The 15,037-nt window shown below is 50.1% G+C and overlaps 1 protein-coding gene across 2 annotated transcripts in view; it reads right to left on the bottom strand.

Moving 5' to 3' along the window:
- Window positions 1-15,037, bottom strand: part of LOC123755718 (protein PRRC1) — a 99,960-nt gene that overhangs the window by 28,241 nt on the left and 56,682 nt on the right. For both annotated transcript variants that reach the window (XM_069300040.1, XM_069300041.1), the window contains exons 5-6: window positions 14,684-14,786; window positions 4,773-4,940 (exon numbers count right to left, since the gene is read on the bottom strand). In XM_069300040.1, the coding sequence (XP_069156141.1) occupies window positions 4,773-4,940; window positions 14,684-14,786 (271 nt within the window). The remainder of the gene's footprint in view (window positions 1-4,772; window positions 4,941-14,683; window positions 14,787-15,037) is intronic.

The raw sequence follows: 15,037 nt of genomic DNA, 5'->3' as shown, positions 1-15,037 counted from the left end.
GTTGTATATATAGTCCTAGGTCCTAGTCAATAACGGCTTCTCCAATGGTTTCGTCGAAGACATCATAAGAAGGAAAGTGAAAAGCCATGCAACCTCTGAAGAGACAACTAACACAACACCTATACCCCCTATTAGACTATTTTACAGGAACTTCTTTTCCACAGCTCATAAAACGGAGGAAAGGGTCCTGAAAGATATTGTTAATAGAAACGTTATCCCTACAGACAAAAATCAGAGGATACAACTGACGATTTACTATAAAACCAGAAAAACGGCCAGCCTACTCATGAGAAACTCTCCAGACACAAAACAGAACGCTTTAAAAGAGACTAACGTCGTCTATGCCTTCAAATGCCCACTTGGGGACTGTAAGCTCCAAAAAAACCAGTATATAGGCAAGACAACAACATCTCTTTCTAGGCGTTTAACGATGCATAAACAACAGGGCTCCATTAAGGAACATATAATCTCTTCCCACAACCAAACCATCGCCAGAGAAATCCTAGTAAACAACACAGAAATCATCGATAGATACAGCGATAGCAGGCGGCTTGACGTTTGCGAGGCACTACACATCAAGAAGTCAACACCAGCAATCAACAGCCAATTATTGCACAACTATATTCTACCCACCTCAAGACTCCGCTCCAATATAGAAGCATCAAGAAATATGGACCAATAGGCTTTCTACAAACACTTCTATTCAATATCCATTGTTTCGTGTTCTGTCTTGTGTTGATGAAATTAATACCCTATTAATACTCTTGTTCTGTCTTGTGTTGATGAAATTAATACCCTATTAATACTCTTGTTCTGTCTTGTGTTGATGAAATTAATACCCTATTAATACCACACTTTGTTCTGTCTTGTGTTAATGCCACATCACCCCTTCCACCTCACTCAAATGTAGATATAAAATCGGAGATACGTAAGTTCTATTCAGTTGTGTATTTGTGAACTAAAGTCTTTGAAAATGTAATAAGTTTTACGAAACGCGCCCGTGTCGCGTCAGACTAGAAATAAAAATGAATTTTGGAGAATTGATTTTTGATTTACCTCCAACAGTGAAGCGTAATGTACGAAAGATTGAGAAAATTCGTGTCAGAATTATTAATCTTACTTTTTCGGTCATATTTAATAATATATATATATATATATATATATATATATATATATATATATATATATATATATATATATATATATATATATATATATATATATATACATATATACATATATACATATATATATATATATATATATATATATATATATATATATATATATATATATACAGAGCACCACTTGGTTTCCGAACTTTAGTTATCCGAAACTTCCAGTTTCCCGATTGGGGTTGGGGAGTCATGCTACCCGAACAAAGTTCGGGTAGGAAGGGGTCCGCCAAGCGTCACGCCGGCTTGTTGTGGTGGGTGGGAGATGGTCCAGTTTGCCCACTGTGACTTCACAGATTCACGGCCTATTATTCCTATTATTTTGAATTGCCATAAGGCTGGAATGTTCATTCTGTGCTTTTGTTTTACATATCTGCACAATCAAGAAACATCTGTGCACCATGTTGGCTCCAAATGCACGCATTGCATCAGTGATGGCCGACTGGTGGGTGGATGAACGATGCAACTTAGGTGGGAGGCAGTATGAATGAGGAGGGGGGGAGAATCAGTGACAGAGGGGGAGAGAGAGATGCTAGGAGGGAGGGGGAGGTAGGGAGAGATGTTAGGAGGTAGGGAGAGATGCTAAGAGGGAGGGGGAGGTAGGGAGAGATGCTAGGAGGTAGGCAGGAAGGGATGGAAGTAGTGAGAATTAGGGAGGGAAAGGCAGGCTGGCAGGCACAGGCAGGCAGGCACAGGCAGGCAGGCACAGGCAGGCAGGCACAGGCAGGCAGGCAGGCAGGCAGGCAGGCAGGCAGGCAGGCAGGCAGGCAGGCAGGCGCAGCAGGGAGTGAGTGGTAGTCACGCGGTTGAACCGCGTGACCTTGAGAGATGGGATGTAGGGGGGCGGGTGGTTTGTTGGTGGTGGGGGTGAGACCGGCTCATTCCCGAAGATAAGCCTAACACACACTACCCGTTAGCATGATGGCAGGGAGGGAGGCAGGCTGGCTGGAAAGGAAGCAGGCTGGGAAGGAGGCAGGCAGGCTTGCAGGCTGGGAAGGAGGCAGGCAGGCAGGCAGGCTTGCAGGCTGGGAAGGAGGCAGGCAGGCAGGCAGGCTTGCAGGCTGGGAAGGAGGCAGGCAGGCAGGCAGGCTTGCAGGCTGGGAAGGAGGCAGGCAGGCAGGCAGGCTTGCAGGCTGGGAAGGAGGCAGGCAGGCTTGCAGGCTGGGAAGGAGGCAGGCAGGCAGGCAGGCTTGCAGGCTGGGAAGGAGGCAGGCAGGCAGGCAGGCTTGCAGGCTGGGAAGGAGGCAGGCAGGCAGGCAGGCTTGCAGGCTGGGAAGGAGGCAGGCAGGCAGGCTTGCAGGCTGGGAAGGAGGCAGGCAGGCTTGCAGGCTGGGAAGGAGGCAAGCAGGCAGGCAGGCTTGCAGGCTGGGAAGGAGGCAAGCAGGCAGGCAGGCTTGCAGGCTGGGAAGGAGGCAAGCAGGCAGGCAGGCTTGCAGGCTGGGAAGGAGGCAGGCAGGCAGGCAGGCTTGCAGGCTGGGAAGGAGGCAGGCAGGCAGGCAGGCTTGCAGGCTGGGAAGGAGGCAGGCAGGCTTGCAGGCTGGGAAGGAGGCAGGCAGGCAGGCAGGCTTGCAGGCTGGGAAGGAGGCAGGCAGGCAGGCAGGCTGGGATGGAGGCAGGCAGGCAGGCAGGCTTGCAGGCTGGGAAGGAGGCAGGCAGGCAGGCAGGCTTGCAGGCTGGGAAGGAGGCAGGCAGGCAGGGATGCTTGCAGGCTGGGAAGGAGGCAGGCAGGCAGGCAGGTTTGCAGGCTGGGAAGGAGGCAGGCAGGCAGGCAGGCAGGCTTGCAGGCTGGGAAGGAGGCAGGCAGGCAGGCAGGCAGGCAGGCTTGCAGGCTGGGAAGGAGGCAGGCAGGCAGGCAGGCTTGCAGGCTGGGAAGGAGGCAGGCAGGCAGGCAGGCTTGCAGGCTGGGAAGGAGGCAGGCAGGCAGGTTTGCAGGCTGGGAAGGAGGCAGGCTGGGAAGGAGGCAGGCAGGCAGGCAGGTTTGCAGGCTGGGAAGGAGGCAGGCAGGCAGGCAGGCAGGCTTGCAGGCTGGGAAGGAGGCAGGCAGGCAGGAAGCGATATATGGGTGTTGAAGTGAACCATGAACCACGTGACCTTTGAGTGTGTGTGTGTGTGTGTATGGGTTTGGGGTGGGGGGAGAGGGGGAGGTGTATCGGTGGTGGGGGAGGGACCGGCTGACTCCGTAAGCCTAACCACACTCCACAGACCTGTGACCCAGATTTGTTTCTTAAATGTACAGTACAGCATCGTATATTTTAGGCAGGATGTGCCTGCAGGCTGGCAGGAAACATCCAGAGGATGTTTGCCAGACGTCTTAATAATCAGTTAGGAACAATTAAGGACTTTAATAAAGCGGATCAGGACTTCACTTATTGGTGAGTACAAACAAAACACAGTCGCATTTACGCTATGAACCTGTCGATTTTTTCCCCTAGAGTTTTTTTCGTGAATTTTTTCGGAAAAATTTATTTTTACATTTCTAGTTTATTTTTTCCCCTCTATTTCTCGTATACGAACTTACATGTTAACCGACGGGTCTCGTCCCCAAGGGGTTCGGAAACCAAGTGGTGCTCTGTATATATATATATATATATATATATATATATATATATACACACACACACACACACACAAGAGTCTTACCACTATGCCATGGGAACTGCCAATACTTTGTGTATTGTGTATACAATTTGTGTTAGTTTGTTATGCACTAGTTAGTATATATTAACTAGTACATTTGTTTGTATGTACATGTTATTTTTTAGTTAGTATGTGCAATAAGGTGTACATTTGTGTACAGTTTGTCCATACCACAAATAAACACTAAAAATCCTTGTATGAGGACTGTGAATGAACTGGAAAATGCTCACAGAGCATATCCACTGCTGTGTGGTATCACCACTAAACTAATGAATTAAACTAATGTCTGTAAAGTATCAATGACATTCAAAAACACTAACTAAATTAGTTGAGCCTTTAGTACAGAATTAAAAACAGACGCCAAACCAGGCAAAACTTAACTGAAGATCAGGTCTGTGCATGCCCACTGATATGAAACAGTCATTATTTTATTTTATTTATATATACAAGAGTTCTTACATTCTTGTAAAGCCACTAGCATGCATAGCATTTCAGGCAGGTCCTTAATCCTAATTTTCCCTGGAATATAACCATTTAAATCAAGAGAAATGTGAGGTACAGTAGCTTGGATTTGGAAACCCAGAGGAGTGAATGGGGCTACTGCTTGGTGGCAGTTAGCATAGATGGTAGTCAGGCCAAATGGGAGCAAGGAAGAACCCTCCTCTGGCAGTCACCTGTGATGCCAAATGAGGGTAAGGAAGGGTTTTGAGTTTTTATGAATGGACCTCTATTTGTTTTTCAGGGTAGGATTAAAGGCTTGTCAGTGACTCCACAGTAACTATTATGATGACAGGAACTGCTTGAAGATAAGTTCCTGTGGCACTGGTGCCAGAATGTGCATGATCCAGCCTTACGGACAAAGGATCTTATGGAGTACCATAATATGATACATGTAGCTCAGAAAATACTTTAATTTAGAAGAATAAGATACTTGATAATTATTAATATTACAGAACTTACCAATCTGGTGTGAATTCAACTATAAAGTTCTCCACAGACACAATAGGCTGCTGAGGATGTACTTGTCCTGAAGACCTGAGTGAGTTAATACGCTTCTCAGCAGACTGAAGTGCGGCCTCAAATCCTACTGGCTGAGCTGCAACTCCTTCTGCTTGAGCTGCCATGCCACTGTAAAGTTACATTACAATATTTATTTCCTATAGTGTAAACAATTAAAATAACATCCACCTGTCAATAAGAGGCTGATTATCCTAATTTATTTTGCCAGTCATTTTTTAAATAGCCAGTATTGGTCATTAAAAAATTCTATCTATGAACTATATGCCAATACTGTACATCAAAACCATTAGCAAGAGATCTCTGAGTAATAGTTTGCAAGGACTGTGTGCCTGGAAGTGTACCATTCTCCCTCAGTTATTTTGTCAGTATAGTTATGCAACTCCACATGGTATTTTTACCTTAATTACTGTACAACCCCAATTCTGTGAACTATATACAGCAGGGCCAACCTTGATTTGTTGGAATTAGAGAATCGTTAGAACCAGAGATGTCTTCTGGAGACATTTATGAGACGCAGTTTTTAAAGTAAAATGACAAGAAAATACATCGCTTCAGCGTATTAGTGGCTTTAGATGATGTATCTGTCTACCCACAAATTCAACATCTCCTTATATCCTATGTATATACAGTGCAACCTCAATTCGATGGACTATATGGGACCAACCCCAATTCATTGCAAATGGAGATGCCTTCAGGAGGTATTTATGAAGTACAGTACAGAGCACCACTTGGTTTCCGAACTTTAGTTATCCGAAACTTCCAGTTTCCCGATTGGGGTTGGGGAGTCACGCTACACGAACTAAGTTCGGGTAGGAAGTAGTCCGCCAAGCCTTACGCCGGCCGGGGTGGGAGTTACCCTACACGAACCAAGTTCGGGTGAGGAAGCGGCCAGACAAGCGTCGCGTCGGCCTGTGGTGGTGGGTGGGAGATGGTTTATTTTACCCACTGACCGTGTCGGGCGCCACCTGGTGCCTGCTACCTTGTGACGTCACTGATTAACAACCTATTGTTCCTATTGTTTTGATTTGTCACGAGGCTGGAGTGTTCATTCCGTGACTTTGTTTTACATATCAGCACAATCAAGGAACATCCGTGCACCATGTTGGCTCCAAATGCATGCATTGTGTCAGTGAAAGCATCAACAAGTGGGATACATAAAAGAGGTCAGTGATGACATTTGAGAAGAAAGTTGAAATAATTAAGAAGGTGGAGAGCGGTGTCCTGAGAAGTGCCGTGTGTGCTGGATATGGCATTAGCAAAAGTACTGTTTTTTATCTTCTTAAGGCTAAACCTATCCTTTTTTACTTTCTCTAAAAGTGAAAGTTGTAAGGCAATACGAAATAGAAAGGTAGTAAGTAAAGCAAAGGTGGAGTGTGTTGATAACGCAGTGTGGGAGTGGTACAGAGGCATTAGGTGACGATAAAGCCAGTGGCAGATGATGTCACAAACAAATGTCAATTAAAGAGTCTTTTACAATGGCTTCCAAGAAAGCTCACACTGCATCACCTCCACCTAACTCATCATGTTGACCCAGTCAACCCAGCACCATCAACATCCACTACTACCTCTTCCATGTAAATAACTATGCTTCATTAACATTGATCAACAACATAAGCGGATCAGGACTTCACTTATTGGTGAGTACAAACAAAATACGGTCACATTTATGCTATGAACCTGTTGATTTTTTCCCCTAGAGTTAATTCATAAATTTTTCTATATTTTTTTTTTACATTTCTAATTTATTTTTTCCCTCCATTTCTCGTTTACGAACTTACATGATAACCGACGGGTCTCATCCCCAAGGGGTTTGGAAACCAAGTGGTGCTTTAACATAAATCAAGATTGATTGTTATATACAGTACTACTAAATTGTAAAATAATGAATCATACTGTATATCTTTATATACCTTACAAAAGGTATACTGAATATAGTACATACAGTACCTTGAATCCTCTAGAGTCGGCACTTGTAATTATAAATACTTAGTGTGTGACAGTTACAAAGGACATGTCAGCAACTGTAAACAAATATTGCTATCCCCGCCCACCACACTGGAACCCATCCCGAGTGAGGAAGGCAGTGAGGGAGATAGGTAGTGGGAGGGAGGAAGGGAGATAGGTAGTGAGAGGGAGGAAGGGAGGTAATGAGGGAGGGAGGGGGAGAGGGAGGGAGAGAGGGAGGGAGAGAGGGAGAGAGGGAGAGAGGGAGGGAGGGAGGGAGAGAGAGAGGGAGGGAGGGAGGGAGGGAGGGAGAGAGGGAGGGGAGGGAGAGAGGGAGGGAGAGAGGGAGAGAGAGAGGGAGAGAGAGAGGGAGAGAGAGAGGGAGAGAGAGAGGGAGAGAGAGAGGGAGAGAGAGAGGGAGGGAGGGAGGGAGGGAGAGAGGGAGGGGAGGGAGAGAGGGAGGGAGAGAGGGAGGGAGAGGGAGGGAGAGAGGGAGAGAGAGAGGGAGAGAGAGAGGGAGAGAGAGAGGGAGGGAGGGAGGGAGGGAGGGAGGGAGGGAGGGAGGGAGGGAGGGAGGGAGGGGGAGAGAGAGAGGGAGGGAGGGAGGGAGGTGGTGAGTGAGGGAGGTGGTGAGTGAGGGAGGTAGTGAGTGAGGGAGGTACTGAGGGAAGGAGGTGGTGAGGGAAGGAGGTGGTGAGGGAGGGAGGGAGGGAGGTGGCGAGGGAGGGAGGTGGTGAGGGAGAGGCAGTGAGGGAGGGAGGGAGAGGCAGTGAGGGAAGGAGAGGGAGGGAGAGGAAGTGAGGGAGGGAGGGAGAGAGGGAGGGAGAGGAAGTGAGGGAGGGAGAGAGGGAGGGAGAGAGGGAGGGAGAGGAGAGAGGGAGAGAGGGAGGGAGGGAGGGAGGGAGGGAGGGAGGGAGGGAGGGGATAGAGGGAGGGAGGGAGGGGATAGAGGGAGGGAGAGGAGAGAGGGAGGGAGGGGAGGGAGGGAGGGAGGGAGGGGAGGGAGGGAGGGAGGGAGGGAGGGGATAGAGGGAGGGAGGGGAGAGAGGGAGGGAGAGAGGGAGGGAGGAAGAGAGGGAGGGAGGAAGAGAGGGAGGGAGGGAGAGAGGGAGGGAGGGAGGGAGGGAGGGAGGGAGGGAGGGAGGGAGGGAGAGAGGGAGGGAGGGAGAGAGGGAGGGAGGGAGGGAGAGAGGGAGGGAGGGAGGGAGGTGGTGAGTGAGGGAGGTGGTGAGTGAGGGAGGTACTGAGGGAAGGAGGTGGTGAGGGAAGGAGGTGGTGAGGGAAGGTGGTGAGGGAGGGAGGGAGGTGGCGAGGGAGGGAGGTGGTGAGGGAGGGAGGGAGGTGGCGAGGGAGGGAGGTGGTGAGGGAGAGAGGGAGGGAGGTGGTGAGGGAGGGAGGGAGGGAGGGAGGTGGTGAGGGAGAGAGGGAGGGAGAGAGGGAGGGAGGTGGCGAGGGAGGGAGGGAGGTGGTGAGGGAGAGAGGGAGGGAGAGAGGGAGGGAGGTGGCGAGGGAGGGAGGGAGGGAGGGAGGGAGGGAGGTGGTGAGGGAGAGAGGGAGGGAGAGAGGGAGGGAGGTGGCGAGGGAGGGAGGTGGTGAGGGAGAGAGGGAGGGAGGTGGTGAGGGAGGGAGGGAGGGAGGGAGGGAGGGAGGTGGTGAGGGAGAGAGGGAGGGAGGTGGCGAGGGAGGGAGGTGGCGAGGGAGGGAGGTACTGAGGGAGGTACTGAGGGAGGGAGGTGGTGAGGGAGGGAGGTGGTGAGGGAGGTACTGAGGGAGGGAGGTAGGGAGGGAGGTGGTGAGGGAGGTGGTGAGGGAGGTGGTGAGGGAGGGAGGTGGTGAGGGAAGGAGGTGGTGAGGGAGGGAGGTGGTGAGGGAGAGAGGGAGGGAGGGAGGGAGAGAGGGAGGGAGGGAGGGAGGGAAGGAGGGAGGGAGGGAGGGAGGGAGGGAGGTGGTGAGGGAGGGAGGTGGTGAGGGAGGGAGGGAGGGAGGGAGGTGGTGAGGGAGGGAGGTGGTGAGGGAGGGAGGTGGTGAGGGAGGGAGGTGGTGAGGGAGGGAGGTGGTGAGGGAGGGAGGTGGTGAGGGAGGGAGGTGGTGAGGGAGGGAGGTGGTGAGGGAGGTGATGAGGGAAGGAGGTGGTGAGGGAGGGAGGTGGTGAGGGAGGGAGGTAGTGAGTGAGGGAGATACTGAGGGAGGGAGGTGGTGATGGAGGGAGGGAGGGAGGTGGTGAGGGAGGGAGGTGGTGAGGGAGGAAGGTGGTGAGGGAGGGAGGTGGTGAGGGAGGTGGTGAGGGAAGAAGGTGGTGAGGGAGGGAGGTAGTGAGTGAGGGAGGTAGTGAGTGAGGGAGGTGGTGAGGGAGGGAGGGAGGTGGTGAGGGAGGGAGGGAGGTGGTGAGGGAGGGAGGGAGGTGGTGAGGGAGGGAGGTGGTGAGGGAGGGAGGTGGTGAGGGAGGTACTGAGGGAGGGAGGTGGTGAGGGAGGGAGGGAGGGAGGGAGGGAGGGAGGTGGTGAGGGAGGGTGGTGGTGAGGGAGGGTGGTGGTGAGGGAGGGTGGTGGTGAGGGAGGGAGGGAGGTGGTGAGGGAGGGAGGTGGTGAGGGAGGGAGGTGGTGAGGGAGGGAGGTGGTGAGGGAGGGTGGTGGTGAGGGAGGGAGGTGGTGAGGGAGGGAGGTGGTGAGGGAGGGAGGTGGTGAGGGAGGGAGGTAGTGAGGGAGGGAGGTAGTGAGGGAGGGAGGGAGGTAGTGAGGGAGGGAGGGAGGTAGTGAGGGGGAGAGGTATTAAGTGAGGCAGAGTGGTATTAAGAGAGGCAGAGGTAGTAAGGGAGACAGGGAGAGATGCAGTGAGGGAGGCAGGAGTAGATGCAATGAGGGAGGGAGAGAGGTAGTAAGGGATGGAGGAAGTGAGGGAGGCAGGAGTAGATGCAATGAGGGAGGGAGAGAGGTAGTAAGGGATGGAGGAAGTGAGGGAAGCAGTGTGGGAGAGAGATAGTGAGGGAAACAGTGAAGGAGAGAGGAAATGAGAGGCAGTGAGGGAGGGAGGGAGGGGTGAGAGGCAGGGATGGAGGGAGGGTGAGAGGCAGGGATGGAGGGAGGGTGAGAGGCAGGGATGGAGGGAGGGTGTGAGGCAGGGATGGAGGGGAGGGAGGGTGTGAGGCAGTGAGGGAGGGGAGGGAGGGTGTGAGGCAGTGAGGGAGGGGAGGGAGGGTGTGAGGCAGTGAGGGAGGGGAGGGAGGGTGTGAGGCAGTGAGGGAGGGGAGGGAGGGTGTGAGGCAGTGAGGGAGGGGAGGGAGGGTGTGAGGCAGTGAGGGAGGGAGTGTTACGGCCCTCTCGGGTCGCAACCGGGTTCTTTCTCTGATGTTGTTAGAGGTAGGGTATCCGGCCGAAGCTCGTGGTTGCTTTCAAGGGATGTGATCCGTAACGCAAGTAAATAAAAGGGGAAGGGAGACAAAGGCAAAAACTTAATAATATAATTGTCACCATCACCATAAATAATATATATCTTATCACACGGGGGGGGGGGTATAAACACTATTATATACAACATAGTCTTCCTCTGAAGACTCTGGACGTTCACGGTGCTCAACGATGCTCTTGGTCCTCTTGTGGCCTCACGATGAATCCTTCGATTCTCTTGAGTCTACCCTGGCCACAGGCCAGCCAAATCACAGTGCCACTGGGGGCACCGTCGTGGAGGCCGTCAACCACAAATCCAGCCTGTAGCTGGCAGGTTCCGATCAGCAACGCTGGTTAGGCCACTCCACGACCGATACTAGGGTTGCGAGCCCTAGACAGGAGCCTCGTGTGATCCCACAGATCACTCTCCTCACCACAACACCCCAGTGGTTAAGCGTCTCCACCAGTCAGCCCCGGGTACGACAATCCCTCAGCTGCCACGTCACCGGCAGGCTAACACCACAGTGTTCATCCGGGGGGGGGGGGGGACTCACAGCTGCTGCAGCAAATACTTGGAGACAAGACGGCTGCCTTGGGTAGACTGATGCAACTTCCATTACAGCAGTCCCAGGTCGACTCTGTAATCAGACACGTCATCAGTAATAGGGACACTCTAGGGCACCTCACTTACAGGCTTAGACACAAACGCCCGACGTATCCACTCCATAGATGGCGTTGCTGTCTAAGCTCCACCTCACCAGAGGTCAGCAGCGGCTGTGTTATGAGCTGATCAGGACGGGAAACTAGCCCTTGTGGCCAGTATATCTCGTCCTCACTAGGTGGTGTCGTCCATTTGGAGGGGGTTTCGGGAGCTGACCCATAGATGGCGCGGTCATCACTGCTCCGTGCTCGGACACTGGGCTCGGGTCCGTAACAGGGAGGGTGTGAGGCAGGGAGGGTGTGAGAGGGGGGGTATGAGGCGGGGAGGGAGAGATATAGTGAAAGAGGCAGTGAGGGAGGGAGAGATATAGTGAGAGGCAGTGAATGAGGTAGTTAGGAAGAGAGAAGGGTAGTGAGGGAGGTAGTGAGGGAGGTAGTAAGGGAGGCAGTGAGGGAGGAAGATTTTCCTGAGCAAGATTTTAATTTCAACCTGTCATATGAAGGGAATTTAAAATTTAACCTGTGATATGATGGGAAATATTTCCATCAGTCTGTGAATTCTGTCCCAACATCTTAAGCAAATCGGTACATCCCTCATATCAGTGAACCAGACTTTGTCTGGTTCATCAATTGGACGAGTAAATTTGGCCTGATAAGTGCGGATACAACCGGAGATTCTCCAAATCAACCTTAATTTTCATCTAGGTTCTACTTTATGTATTTTTGCCTAAATGAAATGTTTAAGTTTAATTTTGGGCCCATCCACAAAAATCATTAAAAATGTGATTGGAACCATATTAAAGAGTTACCACTCAAATCCTAATATTTCATATGCTCTATGGGCTAATTTTATTGAGTAAAATTTTAATTTAGAACTATCATATGGACAACTATTACAAGAACCTGTCTGTAAAGAATTTATACCACATCTAGCATATTTCCCATGCTCCAGCCTCGAACTCTCATTTTTAAAGGAAGAAGCGCTCATGTTTTAATAAAAGAAAACTGTTGCAACTGGATATGAAAATGAGCCATAGAATTTGGCTTTAAATATGCTCAATGGCTGTCCCAAGGATCTAACTTTTTTAGCTAATGTTATAACCATCTACAAATATTATTAAAAAAATGACTGGAGCCATATTAAGAGTCACCATTCATACCCTAATATTTCCCATGCTCTACAAGTTAATTTCCCTGAGCAAAATTTTCATTTCAACCTATCGTATGATGGACAACTTTCCCACAGGTCTAGTGGGAACTCTCACACAAGACGCTACTAGCCTCGCTACACAGCTGACAGCCAATCCCAGCTTTTTTCGGGCTTCCCACTCCCACCCCCTCATCCGAGCTCTCCGCTCCCACTCTCGTTTGAGAGCTCTGCTCTCCCTCCTTCAAGCCCTTTATCCTCGGCCTTGCTCAAGCACTCTGCTCCGGGCCTCACACAAGCTCCGTCTCTGGCAGGGCTTGTGCTCTGATCTCCTTCAGTATTACGTAGAATGTAGTGCTGAAGCCAGCACCACGAAACAACATTCCTTGAGTCAACCTATCACAACACATTATACCTTTTTTTAACATCTGACTTCTGTAACAAGGACTGCATTATAAAACATCAAAGACTATCATATTCTTTGAATGTTGTCATCCAAAATCGTGTACAGTATCGACTCAATTTAACGGCCTCTTTATATACCGATCTGCCGGTAGTAACGACCGGTGTGAGAGACCGGTATATGGACCCTCATATACCGGTCTGGCGGTCGATATTACTGAAGGTCGGTATTGAGTTTGTTTTGGCATCTGAGGCCCCTCACATGGTAGCAGGCCACCGACCTCCAAGGAACTGAGGGAGGGATGGGAGGCAGTGATTGATGGATGGAGGCATTGAGGAGGAGAGGTAGGGAGAGGGGTGGTGTTGAGGGAGGTAAGGAGAGTGGTGGTGTTGAGGGAGGCAGGGAGAGTGGTGGTGTTGAGGGAGGTAGGGAGAGTGGTGGCATTGAGAGAGGTAGGGAGAGGGGTGGTGTTGAGGGAGGCAGGGAGAGTGGTGGTGTTGAGGGAGGTAGGGAGAGTGGTGGTATTGAGAGAGGTAGGGAGAGGGGTGGTGTTGAGGGAGGCAGGGAGAGTGGTGGTGTTGAGGGAGGCAGGGAGAGTGGTGGTGTTGAGGGAGGCAGGGAGTGGTGGTGGTGTTGAGGGAGGCAGGGAAAGTGGTGGTGTTGAGGGAGGCAGGGAGAGTGGTGGTGTTGAGGGAGGCAGGGAGAGTGGTGGTGTTGAGGGAGGCAGGGAGAGTGGTGGTGTTGAGGGAGGCAGGGAGAGTGGTGGTGTTGAGGGAGGCAGGGAGAGTGGTGGTGTTGAGGGAGGCAGGGAGAGGGTGGTGTTGAGGGAGGCAGGGAGAGTGGTGGTGTTGAGGGAGGCAGGGAGAGGGTGGTGTTGAGGGAGGCAGGGAGAGGGTGGTGTTGAGGGAGGCAGGGAGAGTGGTGGTGTTGAGGGAGGCAGGGAGAGTGGTGGTGTTGAGGGAGGCAGGGAGAGTGGTGGTGTTGAGGGAGGCAGGGAGAGTGGTGGTGTTGAGGGAGGCAGGGAGAGGGTGGTGTTGAGGGAGGCAGGGAGAGGGTGGTGTTGAGGGAGGCAGGGAGAGGGTGGTGTTGAGGGAGGCAGGGAGAGTGGTGGTGTTGAGGGAGGCAGGGAGAGGGTGGTGTTGAGGGAGGCAGGGAGAGGGTGGTGTTGAGGGAGGCAGGGAGAGGGGTGGTGGTGAGGGAGGCGGAGGGCAGAATTGCTGACCAAGGCGATGGTGCCAAACCTCTCACCCATACTGTATTAAAATTTTTAATCTTAGTTGTAAAATATTTATGCCAAAATATGTTAATTTTCGTATATTACTATACATTATTAAGCATTAGCATGTTTTATAGTTTCCTATTTATTAATTAAACAAATATAGTTCTATTTATGAATTATGAACAGTTGGCATCTATGAGCAGGCGCTGACAGATGTCCGGGTAGCCTAGCCTCGACCCCGTTATAGTAGCTCCCTCGACCCCTATCATTTAAATTTTTAATCTTAGTTGTAAAATATTTATGCCAAAATATGTTAATTTTCGTATATTACTATACATTATTAAGCATTAACATGTTTTATAGTTTCCTATTTATTAATTAAACAAATATAGTTCTATTTATGAATTATGAACAGTTGGCATCTATGAGCAGGCGCTGACAGATGTCCGGGTAGCCTAGCCTCGACCCCGTTATAGTAGCTCCCTCGACCCCGTTAGTAGCTCCTTCCTCCATAGCCTGCTGTTCTCGTGTTATGAGGAAGGCAGTGAGGAAGGGATGGAAGACATTGAGGAAGGGATGGAATACATTGAGGGAGGGGATGGAAGACATTTGGAGGGAGGGGATGGAAGGCATTGAGGAAGGGATGGAAGACATTGAGGGAGGGGATGGAAGACATTGAGGGAGGGAATGGAAGACATTTGGAGGGAGGGAGGTGTTTGGTTAATATGATTCACTTGTTGTGTGGTCCACTTGTCCACTTGTGTGATCCAACTTAGCATTAGAAGGAATAATTAATTGTAACCTGTGATAGAATGGGCACTAACACAGGAACTAACTTGGAATGCAATTACACAATGAATTTTATTTAATATTAGTTATACAGTATAAAGTATATCCTACCTGAATGTTACTTGAAAAATTACCGACATCTTAACTTTGGAAATATCGGAGCTCTGGAAATAACGACCAGGGTACAGCCCCATATAGGCTGTTAAATTGAGTGGATACTTACGTCAGACCTATATATCACGTAAGCTGTAAATATCAATGTACAACAGAGTTATTACAACACTTAAAATTTACAAACTGACTGACCTGACTGTTGCCTTTCCAAACATAAACTGGAAGGCTTCCCTAACTGCACCAACTTTGATCTCCTTGTCTGAAGCAACAATAATATCCATATCTCCTCCAGAATCTGAAAATTTAACTTTCATTTACTTTCTTACTTATGTTGTCCTTTTCAGTTAAATTAGCTTCCTTGAAAAAAAATCTTGGGATAACAACATGAAAGCATTTAGATACTTATAATAATGAACTACAGTACATGCAAAACCATTCTACAGTTTTGACTACTAAACATCTTTACGAAGGCAATGCATCCAACAGCCACATTAACCCTTAAACTGCGCAATACTGCATATAATGTGTGACATTGAACTCAGTTTT

This window comes from Procambarus clarkii, chromosome 43, assembly GCF_040958095.1.
Source record: "Procambarus clarkii isolate CNS0578487 chromosome 43, FALCON_Pclarkii_2.0, whole genome shotgun sequence".
In the NCBI taxonomy this organism is placed as follows: Eukaryota; Metazoa; Arthropoda; class Malacostraca; order Decapoda; family Cambaridae; genus Procambarus; species Procambarus clarkii.
The sequence above is the reverse complement of the archived record's forward strand: the minus strand, read 5'-3'. Positions and strand labels throughout refer to the sequence as shown.